This window comes from Diplotaxodon limnothrissa, linkage group LG3, assembly GCF_057381915.1.
Source record: "Diplotaxodon limnothrissa isolate DT_005_m linkage group LG3, D_limnothrissa_male_GT1.1, whole genome shotgun sequence".
Lineage (NCBI taxonomy): Eukaryota > Metazoa > Chordata > Actinopteri > Cichliformes > Cichlidae > Diplotaxodon > Diplotaxodon limnothrissa.
In genome coordinates, this window is record NC_140598.1 from 38,430,268 (window position 1) to 38,442,283 (window position 12,016).

At 37.4% G+C, this 12,016-nt stretch overlaps 1 protein-coding gene across 1 annotated transcript; it reads right to left on the reverse strand.

The window, feature by feature from the left end:
* Nucleotides 1–3,231: 3,231 nt before the first annotated feature.
* LOC146635756 (H-2 class II histocompatibility antigen, E-S beta chain-like) lies at nucleotides 3,232–6,508 on the reverse strand. Its single transcript, XM_085348879.1, has 6 exons — nucleotides 6,451–6,508; nucleotides 5,977–6,249; nucleotides 4,201–4,414; nucleotides 4,054–4,121; nucleotides 3,837–3,959; nucleotides 3,232–3,254 (listed from the first exon to the last, which is right to left on the reverse strand). The coding sequence occupies exons 1-6, from the start codon at nucleotides 6,503–6,505 to the stop codon at nucleotides 3,232–3,234; spliced, it is 756 nt and encodes a 251-aa protein (XP_085205005.1). The 5' UTR covers nucleotides 6,506–6,508.
* Nucleotides 6,509–12,016: the final 5,508 nt, after the last annotated feature.

Sequence of the window (12,016 nt, forward strand, 5' to 3'; positions counted from 1 at the left end):
CTGAAACAATCAGAATCAGAATACTTTATTAATCCCTAAGGAAATTATGTGGATTTCAGTTGCTCCAAAAAGAAATGGTAAAAACAGTAACAGACTAAACTCCATTATGTTACAGATTTTAATATTAATTAGTCATTGTCAGTTGCTGATTTGTCCTGTTCTCATTGTATGACGAATTATGATGGCTGTTTGGTAGCTGTTTGCATACTATGCATACTCTCTCTCTCTTTATATGTGTGTGTGTGTGCAGTGGCGGTCCTAGCCTGTTTGGCGCCCTGGGCGAACACTCCCTCTGGCGCGCCCCCCCCCCCCCCCCCCCCCCCCCCCACACACACACACACACACACACACACAAAACAAGGATTGTACATTAACATAAAACTGTTGTACACACACACATATGAAGAGAGAGAGAGTATGCATAGTACCACAGTTTGTAGATGCACATTTGGATGGATTGGTGAACTTCTGCCTGTCTTTAATTCTGAGAAACTATCTTTTCAAAGTGCTCTTTTTATACTCATTTTATACTCAGTAAGTCAGTCATGTTACTGACTTACTGCCAATTAACCTCTAAATGCTCCTCCAGCTGATTCACTTTAGTAACAGTGACTTTTCCAAGCTTTTGTTGCCTGAATACAAATCATTGCATTTTGTTTTTATTGACCAAACCAGAATGAGAATGTTAAAATTTACGATGTTGACTGGGAACTGCAGTTATAGATAATATTGTTGGGTGTAACTATGAGATCAAATGGCTGTTTTATTTATCAGCAGTGGTCTACCATTGGGTAAGCTCTTTCATGTTAGGTTTGAGGGTCAGCAGTGATGTAACTAACCAAAATAAATGAGAATCATGAATGTTAAAAATATAGATATTTTTTTTAATAATAGAATAACATCACTTCTATCCTGGGCAGGTTTACCTTACTCAACCACTTTGATTTCTCAGTAAAACAAACAAACAAACAAACAAACAAACAAACAAACAAAAAACATTTCTGGCACAGTTATTTGTTCATTAAGAAATTAACAAAAAGTGATCTAGAAAAACACTTTTCGGTGCTGCATAACAGTGGTTTCATGGTCAGTGTTTAACCCTTTGAGGTCCTCACCAAGAAAAAAGCAATGGAAATGGTTTTGTTTCCATTTCTTATTGATTTGGGTGACTAATCAATATTTAATAATATATTTAATAATATATTTAATAATATACAATCAATATTTCTTTTTTCAATAGACCCTTTAGTTTTTAAAATATTGATTTCTACCAAACAGTTGAGATGTCCATCTATGGTAAAAGTATGAAATGTCATGCAAATACAAGTACATTAGATAATACAGTTGAGAAAAAATCAAATAAAGTGCCGAATTATAATTAAATTAATAACAAAACTATCCAGGCCATTGGATAAAGTTTATTTCTAGTAGCATGCCAGTGAACACTGCTGTTTCCATGCCATCAAATGAAAGTATTATATCAAACAACAAAATACATAGTTTTTTCATCTGCAAATGTGAAAGATGTGCTACAGCACAAAATACTCTCATTCAGGCCACTTCTGATTGAATGCTACTGTGCAAAAATGAGTTTTGTGTTTAAAATAGAATAGTGCAAATCAAGCACATCTGCTTGTGGTTTTGGTCGTTGGGGTCTTAGGGTGTAGCATTTATTCTGTGGTCTTGGAGAGCTGGATCATGGTTGTCCAACTCTAGATGCTGGCTTGTTAACTTGGTTCAGACACAGCCAGGTGGAAACCTTTTGAGAGCCATCGGTTTCTGGTCCGGTAGGGCACAGTCCCTCTTGTGGACCAGGTATTCAAGTCAAGGATGTATCCAAACAGTGTAATATGCCATCTCCTTAACTTTTAACTTGTAACTTGTCTTGTACAGGTGCAATAGCATATCAGAAAGTTTAATTCCTCCCATATGCTAATTATATACAGGGATGAGTGATGGGCATGGAATGGTGATCTGATGATGTTTAGGAGGTTGACACATTTCTTGTCAAACCATTGCATTGCAATCAGACCTTGATCAGCCTGTAATAACAGGCTTCATGGCCCTTCTTCATCAGGTCTTTGTCTGCCATCAGGGGAGCTCCACAGGTGCAGTTTGGTCATACAGTACCAATGCACCTGACACCCAAGGAGGTGTGCAAGTTCTGGACCAAGCTGAAACTTGTGAAGAACTGCGGTTCTTTTATGGGGTTGCATAGTGGTTTTTTTTTACAACTTTGGCCCCTTACAGGTAGCTTCTGTTCCTTTTCACTCAGGGGAGCATTGAAGAATGTAGACCCCCCTTGATACAGCAGCAAGTTGTGGATGATACCAGATGAACTTGCTTGGCAGAACAATTTAAAGCCACACTCATCTGGTTTGTTGGCAATATATTGGTGGAGAGTGCCAGCCCTTGTTGCTTCATATGAAACCATGACCTCAAACACACTGTGGTTGAAGGTGGGTGATATCATCAGAATCATCAGAAAGTTACAAAAATGACTTACTGAGGAAATTATTTCAGCCTATTCTTGCTGTGCTAACACTTAATGTGATTTATCAATAGCAATGGATAAACAAAATGGGTCTAGTGGTCTGATTTTATGGCAAATAGTCAATTTTAATAACATTTAGGTTATGTTAGCATTAGCACCACAAAGGGACAAATAAACCTTTTGTTTGACCACTTTTTAAAAAAATATTAAACATTTAATTTCACTTTTTTAATGCTGTCAAGTGACATACATCTGTTTAGTAAGTCCTCCAACACTATCATATATCAAAAAATGTTATCTTCCTACCTTAGTTTTATTGGGAGAGGGATAAGCAGAGCCAACAGTTTCCATTTGCAGTGCCTTCTGATGGATTTTTTTGGCATTACAGATGTAAACCAATTGGTAGAAAAGACTCAATAAGGTAGGTCAATTTCAGTGAAAGCCTCAGTTAGATATAGGGCCTGAAAATGTGCTCTACCAATTGGTTGACCAGAACACTAAAGGGTTTTAAACAGTGTACAGTGACATCAATGTGTTGATGCATGTAAGTAAGCACACAGGTGAAATGTTATGTTTATTGTGGTTCAAAGACATTAATTAAACATCTATACATGAGTTTGGTCATGGATCAGGTTCAGAGTCGCCCATTCCAGAGATCATGAGTCTGCTGAACACACAAATCAGCTGCTTCTTACTCCATCAGAAAGAGCCAGGACTAGGATCAGGATCCTGCCTCATTAATTGAAAAACAGAGTATGATCTAGATAAAGAGATAAGGACAGAGTCAATAAGAAACTCTTTATCCACATGAGGACAACTGATCTCAATCAAACATCAACAACAATGATTCAGTGAAGTCCCTAGTTTAAATGCATGGACTCTGTCTGCTCTGAAAAACGGGTCTGAACTGGTGTGAAATCCTATAAGTCTGAGAGGGAGATGCCTGAGGCCTGAAGCAGCTGAGGTTGTCTAAATAAGGGACTAATATCTAATCAGAGGACAGCAGATAAAATATAGAGTTCAAAAATACACATGTGATTGTGTTAATTGGTAATTTAGCTTCCAATGCAATATTAGAATAAAAAATTGTAATAAAAGCTCAGACTCAGGCCCTTTAGATGGAGAGCCAATCCAGACCTCTTATTCAGGGATAGCTGGGATCCACCACATTTGAACGCATCAGTGAAATTAGACTGGGGCCTAAATATGGACTTAAAACTTGTCTAAACTTGTGAGAAATTAAATTCACTAGCTGAAAGTGAATATAGAACATAAACAGGCTAACAAAAAGGCTGACATAAACGCTTGCCAAATGGTCTGTGAGTGTGAGTCCTGGTCTAACCTGGGGCTTTCCACCTGTAGAGAAAACATCCAGCCAAAAGTAAGATCAGACCCAGGGTCAGTATAGAGGCTCCGATGGCAATCAGCGTGGTTGATTCAGGAGTTGATTTGTCTGAGGACGGCTCTGAGTCGGACAGGTGACAGATAGAGGCCAACAGTCAAACAGACAGGTTAGCAGTCAAATACATATTTCTGTGGACAGACAGACAGGTATTTACCCCAGTCAGTGATCAGAGGTTCCTTCAGGCTAGCGTGCTCCACCACACAGGAGATGTTCTCGCCAGACCTTCAACACAAAGACCACTGATTCACAAACCACTCACAGAATGGATCCGGAAATGAACCAGGATCTGATGTGGACTGACCTGGGTGTGTACTCCAGGTAGGAGTGAGTCTGGTAGTACCAATCACCATTTGCCATCTCCTTAGTGGAAGTGACATCAGAGGTGACTTCCTGTCTGTCTCTGAGCCAGCTCACTTTGATCTCACTGGGAAAGAAGTCGTAGACGCTGCAGACCAACATGGCAGGATGGTGACCAGAAAGTGGGGTCTTGGACTTAATTCTGACACTGGGCCGAACTAAAAACCACACAGACATTATATTACCATTGTGGCAATATTATGTGTAATGGGATAGAATCATCTGTAATCTACCTATAGAAAATGTGTTAGCTGTCAGAATAATGGCATAATTTTGGTTATTTGTAATTAAATAAATTAGAATTGCAAATTTCAAATCAATTTTATTTATATTGCTTCAAATCACAACAGTTGCCTATTGTAAAAATTGTATTTTATGTAATTTATTGTAAAATCCCTACATTAATATAAGGAAATAAGAAAAAAAATGCAACAATCATATGACCCCTATGAGCAAGAGTTTTGGTGAGAAAACTGAAGGCTCTCCCTCACATTCTACTTTTAAATACTCTAGGAATGACAAGTAAGCCTGCAGTGCGAGAGCGAAGTGCCTAATGGCATGATATGGCACTGTAAAGTCATTAAGATAAGATGAGGTTATTATTGAGGAGCAGGATTTTAAATTAAATTCTGGATTTAACAGGAAGCCACTGAAGGGAAGCCAATACAGGAGAAATATGCTTTCTCTTTCTAATTCATAATTTCTAATATCATAATTTTATTAATATCGTATTTTTACTACTTCCTTTATTACACCCTAAGCTCATGAATAATTTATTGGGGTCATAAATCACTCTGTTTGACATAAGGGGCATAATATCACTCTCTCGAATGAACTAGTTTTTCAGCGTCACTCTGAGACAGGATATTTCTAATTTTAGAGATGTTGCACAAATGGAAAAAAGCAGTCCTACATATTTGTTTAATAAGTGTATTGAAGGACATCCTGGTAAAAAAAATGACACTTTTTTTCAAATTGCAATTATTAATTAACACTAACAGTATCAGGAAGCAAATGCTTCCTGGCCATCCAGTGAAACTGTTGGGAAGACAGCGTTGGAGAAGCATGAACATTTTATTTATACTGTATAATCTGCAGATTCTGACAGAAATCTGCAACTATCCTTTGAAGCACCACTCCTCTCTAAAACAGCAATAAGGATAATTATTAGGTTATTTACATTATTATGTAAATAACAAAATAACTTAAAGCAAAAATTGGGAAACGTAAAGTCCGAAGTCTTTATATTAAGGGCCATCAGTCAAACAATACTGTTGCTCTGGGTCTAAACAGAGCGCGTTGTGTGTGACGTCTTCTTTTGCACATGCGGGCCTCTTTAAGGGTTCACACGAGAGCGTTTGCTGTCGCATTTTATTTGTAGTGTGAACAAGCAGACAAAAAAATCGGATTTGAAGAAGCTCAAGTTTTGCCACCAGCATTCAATGCAAGCTGTATTTACACAAATATTTGTTAAATCATCTTCTACTTTTTAACTTCTAATTAAAGTTTTAATTAATCCTGAAATAATTTAATAAAAAACTTTTCATTGTTAAAAAACTTTGTTTCTTGAATTTTAAAGAAACAGAACTCCAGTAGACTCCAAATTTCTAAACAAATTTAAACCTTCAGGAGTTTAAGGATTAAACTGAGTGATTCAGAGTGTTGGTCGCTGTGTGGCTGAACATGATGCCCTGATGATGTTGCGCAACTACACACTCACCTGACTTAGCTAGAACAGCCCGATCATGAACATCAATGTTATGGTAACAATATTGCACTACCATTTGTCTCATTGAATTCAGCCGTGCAGTATCATTGTTCCAGAGCATTGCCAGCTTCACTCCATGCTCAGTGAATCCAACATACTGCCCCACACTGCTGCTGAACCTGATGTACTCTATCTTCTTGTAATAGCGAGAGTAGATGTACTCGATGTGCTTCAGCGCAGTGGAGTTAAATTCACAGCGTTCCACCCTATACTCTAAAAATCCATCTGAAGAACAAAACAGAACATCAGTGAAGTGCAGACTGTGGAGAACTGATCATACCTGCTGTATAATAGATGATAAAGTATAAACTGTATGTTATATTGATGAGTCTATTGATCAATGAACCATGTATTGATCAACAATATACAGACCAAAGATGGATGTATTGATTGGTAATAGTGTGTTGATCAGTGCATTGATCATACCTGCAGTGCGGATGCTGATGAAGAGGAGGGTGAAGCAGAGAAAAGATGAAGCCATGTTCCTGAGTGCTCTTAACAAACTGCCTCAGTCTGACTGAGAGCTGCTTTAAAAGCCAGATGACATAGTCACTTGATCACAGCATCACCTGTTAATAGGAAGAACTCTCTCAGAAAGGTTTCATCTGTAGTTTATAACCCCACCCTGCCACACCCCTTTTTTCTCTAGCTAATGCAGTCCTAGGTATTAATGCGACTGAGGACTGAGGCTGTTCAGATGGAAACACTGTGACTTATTTGTTCAGATAAAGATAAACTAAATACAAAATGATTTGGCTTTTATAAAGTGTGATATTATCTATCGTTAAGCAAATATACTGGAACCAGCAGGTTCATCATGTTCATTAGTCAAAGTAAACTTTATCGCTACATACAGTATCATTATTGATGACAGTACGTGTTAGACAAAGTAAAGTTTGAATTTGTTTGAAGACCTGAAACATTTAAGTGTGATAAACACATCAACAGTATTTTCATGATTGATTATGGTGATTTACTCGGAGGTCAGAACCACATCTCTAACTCTGGAACTGCATGAGCCTGTGGACATCAGTTAAGCTGTTAATGAACCTGCAGTCAGCTGAGACTGAATAAATTACATGGATGAGTGATGAAATCTTTCTCCCACTGAAAACATCACATCCAGATGAACAGAATCAACTTTTTGAAATTTTCTTACCTGGATGACTGAGCATGTATCAAGACATTATTGATCAGTTCTACAGATCTTTAATCAGTGATTCTACAGTAAATGATTCCGAGGAGCCGACTGACAGTGTAAAAGCTTCATTACTGTCCACAGACTCATGCAGTTACAGAGTTAGAAATTTGATCTGACCTCAAGGTAAATCACAAGTGAAAAAGTGTTTGCCCCCTTCCTGATTTTTTTTCTGTATTTTTATATTAATATGATGTGACTGTGAAAAAAAAATCAGTAACTAATTACTTACGGTTCCAAAAAAGTAATCCTGTTACTTTCTGATTACTTGTTTTCAAAAGTAATTAATTGCTTAGTTAGTTACTTTTTAAAAACATGACACACAAGCTGAATAGGTAATAAAGCAATAATTACCTGCATAATCCATCATATAAAATGTAATCAAATGAAAAAGTTTGTTTTTAAAACTTGCTTTATTAGTTTTAGTCTTTTAACTTTATGCATCAAGCAAAAATTAAATTAAATGCAACAGTCTTTGACTTGAAGAAATTTGTTTAACATTTAAACCTATATTCTGCACATTCCAGCATATAAAATAAAACATTTTTTTTGCGTTTACACTGACTCTTTCAAATAGATGCAAGTAAAACACAGCAGAAAATCAATAAATACCAAGACTCAGCGGCACTAAGCCCTGTTGCTCTTCAATCTATTTTCACCTGTATAGCAGGAGTGGGGTAGGCGGAGGTTTGCCCTGGTGCAGGTGTGCTGCAGCGGTCATGTTAGTGGAAGGATCCGGGAGTTTCTCTGTGAATTTCACATTCCTGTGGCAGCGTACTTGGTGCTTGCTCAGAAGTTTATGGGTTTTTTTCGCTGTAGAAAGAAGTTTTCAGTGTATAGCGGACACTAATGTTTTTGTCACTTTTTATGAAACAAACTCAAAGTAAGGTCAGTACTTCCATGCTTTAAAGGCGGCACAGTCATACTCTCTCCCGCACTCGATATATAATCCATTGTTGATCTGCACAAGTCTGTTACCACGAATGTCACACATGCTAATATCATTGTCGTGAGACAAGCTTTAGCTTGGCACACACCTGGGGAACACAGCCGAACAGAATCTATCTGACGAGACAGGACAGGCAAACCGGAATATGAAGCACACGGAATGAGGGACTGCCAAAATTACAGTTTAGCAATGCAGTAACGCAGCGTGCTTACTGGAAAGTAACAGTAATCTAATTACCTTTATTGCAATAGTAATCCCTTACTTTACTTGTTACTTGAAAAAAGTAATCGGTTTACAGTTACTGCCCATCTCTGGTGGTGAATCACATCTTCCAGCTTCACTTAGTCCAACATTTACTGTCATCTGTTACAATAAACATGATGAACGTGCTGGTTCCAGTATCTCTGCTTTACTGATCATCCAAAACAGAAAATAATATCACACTTTATAGAAGCCAAATCATGTTGTATTTGGTTTATCTTTATCTGAACAAATGGGTCATATGTTTCAATTTGAACAGTCCAAAAACTTTGGACCACATAATGCTACCAGCTTAATCCTCGGTCACATTAACACCTGGCACTGCATTAGCTAGAGAAGAAAGGGATTAATTGATTGATTGATTGATTGATTGATTGATTGATTGATTGATTGATTGACTCATTCATTCATTGATTGATTGATTGATTGATTCACTGATTGATTGATTGATTGACTCATTCATTGATTCATTGATTCATTGATTGATTCACTGATTGATTCATTGATTGATTGATTGATTGATTGATTGATTGATTGATTGATTGATTGATTGATTGATTGATTGATTGATTGATCGTACTTTATTCATCCCGAGGGATGTGGCAGGGTGGTGTGATAAACTATCCAAAAAACCTCTGTGAGAGTTCTTCCTGTTAACAGGTGATGCTGTGGTCACGTGACTCTACACAGTAAAAAATGAGTGTCAGTTTTGCAGAGTTGATTTCAACTCTGTTTCAAATAACCTTTTGTCCCACTCAAAATTAGAGTAAAATTTACTCCAGGGCCAGTCTTAACTTTTTAGTTTTAACTCCTCTCAATTTGGTGTCGAAATGAATAATGAAATGTTCGGAGAAATAAGATTACACTTTACACAGCTTGTTTTTTTACTACAAATGCAGTTTAATAATAACACACTAATGTGTAATAATATTTCACTTCTATTTCTCTGTAGTGTAATTTTTTATATTCATCATATTCAGTTCATCATCATCAGGTTGTCAACATTAAAGACAACTAAATCTTGCTTTGTCCTTTGTCAACTCATAGGCATAGGAATGCTTTTGAAAGGCTACTGCACATGATGGCAAATTGAGCAGCACTGGTTTCTCATGTATTATCAAAACTTACTCAATCTGGTAAAACAGAGGCATCAGACACTACTTTAACATTGTTTATCCCTTTTACATTCAGAGAGACATACTTTAAATCACTCATTGCAGGATCTGGTTATTTAAATCATGTAGAGTGGTAGCAACAGTAAAAGTATCAGCCTCATAAATTAACTTATAAGAAAGACTCCAAACGCATGAATCATGATTCACAAGCCCAACTGACTCCCTGACTCATCCCTGTTGGTGTTAGCAAACTAATTTCATTAGAAGAAATATATCTAGCTTATAATTAAAATTGTGGAGAAAAACACGAAGTATCCAGTATCTTAACAAAAACATTTCTGCTCTGTACTGGAAGAAAAAACCCTGAGTAGAAACTCACATCAACGGTGCAAGTTAGGCGCACCGGCACAAAAGTTAGGCGCACTCAAATATTTCAACCGCATCGCTTAAAACCGCAGTTTTACATGTGCACTTTTTTGGAGGGGAAATTGCAGTCCATACAGACAATATTCATTTGTAAATTATTAACTAACAATCTTGTACTTAAAGTGCTTTGGCAATATTGTAGACAATGTTAAACTTAATCATCACATCAGCCTCCTCTGACGACCTGTTTGCTGTTGCATGCTGCTGAAAGGCAGTGGGGAGAGGGGGCACTTGGGCAGTGCATTTATTGCAGCATATAATGTGTTTTCTGGATACACTGTGTTTTTTCAGCATTCAAAGATTAATGGCACCATGTCAGAGCTGGCTATGAACTTCAGACGGATCAGGCCTTAACTTAACAAAAAAGTTATCAATAGTTATTTTCATCTTTTCTTATTACCCACAGCTACATCCACTTCTGTCGGGCCTCACTAGGGCTGGGTATCATCACTGATTTCAATAATCCATTCGATTCTGGTTCTCAAAGTCCTGATTCGATTCAATTTAGCCTCAGACTGTCAGAAATATTATAATTCTCATCATTTATCAGTACTGATGTATGTGAGACTTCATCAGAATTGTGAACATCACAGCAGATGCTTTTGTGTCAAAGTAACTGAGAATAAAACACAGAAAAACAAGAAGGAGATTTTTCTGGCCTGGCTTTTTATAGCAGATAACCTTAAAAATATTCTGTAATTTTGCATAATTTTAAAAAGTTTATTTTTCTTCAGTATTGAACAGCAGAAACTATGCTTTCTTGTCCGAGGTCATTTAAGTGAAAAAAAAGAAAAGAAAAGAAAAATACAGCGGCCGACAGCGCTGTAATCAACGGTAGACTGTTGGGTAATAAGCAAATGAATAATGCAGAAAACAGATTTGAGACGGGAAACTGTTCTTGAAGTACAGAGAGAGAGAGAGAGAGCTAGCTGTGCATGAAGTGTGATTTTTATCGTGGTGGAAGCAAAACAGCAAAAGTCAGAGGGAATTCATGACGACATTGACCAAATGTGAAGCGCAGTTTGCTGCTTCTTTTGCTGCTGGTTCGGTGAATTTTGGTTGGAGAGAGACAAAAGCTGAAGCTCAGAATCAGCGCAAAAAGACGTGAACACAGAGCTCCGACAGCGTGTCCGTCTACGGGCCGTCGGGTGAGAAAGCCGAGAAAGACAAAGTTGATTCTGTTGCGTCGGGTCCGCTCTGTGTTTACGTCTTTGTGTGGAATCCGTGTACCTGCTCTCATTTGCTGTTTGGTGGTTGTTGAAATAGTTTTGTGAGCTTTAATCTGAGAATCTGGCGTTTCTGGCAAAATACGTTTATGTTTAAAAGTCGATTCAGGATTTAATGAATCGACATTGCCTTATTCTAGTGATGTGTCAGTTGCGAACGAAACGGCTCTTAGAGTCTTTGAAGTGAACGACACGAGCCTTTTTTTTTCTTTCTCTCACCCTCAGGAGGGAAAGAGAGAGAAAGAGAGCCAGGGACAACAACGTCACACTAGAAAGGTAATAATCCAGAACTATTTTCAGTTGCAGATGATTCAGAAGGATTCAGAAGGTTTATTCATGCAGGCCCATATGACAGAGAATGTGCATCTTCTTTTTGTTTTCATATTTTAATTTATATTTAATTGTGTTGTGGTTTGCAGTGTTTTGTGTTGTTTCACTTTAAATTTCACGGCCAATCAGAGAAGTCCCGCCCCTGACTATCTCTGATTGGTTTAGTCCAGGATAGGGGCATAATGTGTGTCTGTTGTTCTTCCAGGTGACTATTAGATATCCCACATTGCAATGCAGTAGTGAAACACATAACACTTCTGGACAGTGAGTGAGGCAGCTGAGATCTAAGATCAATAAATCTTAAATCTAAGTGGATAATATTTCTCTTTGCTAGAAGTGTTATTTATTGCTGCATATTACCCTTTACTAAACAAATAGTTTGGTCTTTTAGGTTGCACTCATCCAGCAGATCACACATGTATCATTCAGCTGATACTGATTATTAATGAAATATAACAAAACAAAAAACTGACTCATGTTTACAGGT

What these genes read in the sequence shown, in the direction of transcription:
- LOC146635756 (XM_085348879.1), bottom strand. Translation starts at nt 6,505, where the DNA reads ATGGCTTCATCTTTTCTCTGCTTCACCCTCCTCTTCATCAGCATCCGC. An exon ending in GGCTGTTCTAGCTAAGTCAG is followed by an intron (nt 4,415 to 5,976) that starts GTGAGTGTGTAG and finishes TGTGGTTTTTAG; the next exon opens with TTCGGCCCAGTGTCAGAATT. An exon ending in ACCTCTGATCACTGACTGGG is followed by an intron (nt 3,960 to 4,053) that starts GTAAATACCTGT and finishes TGTCCGACTCAG; the next exon opens with AGCCGTCCTCAGACAAATCA.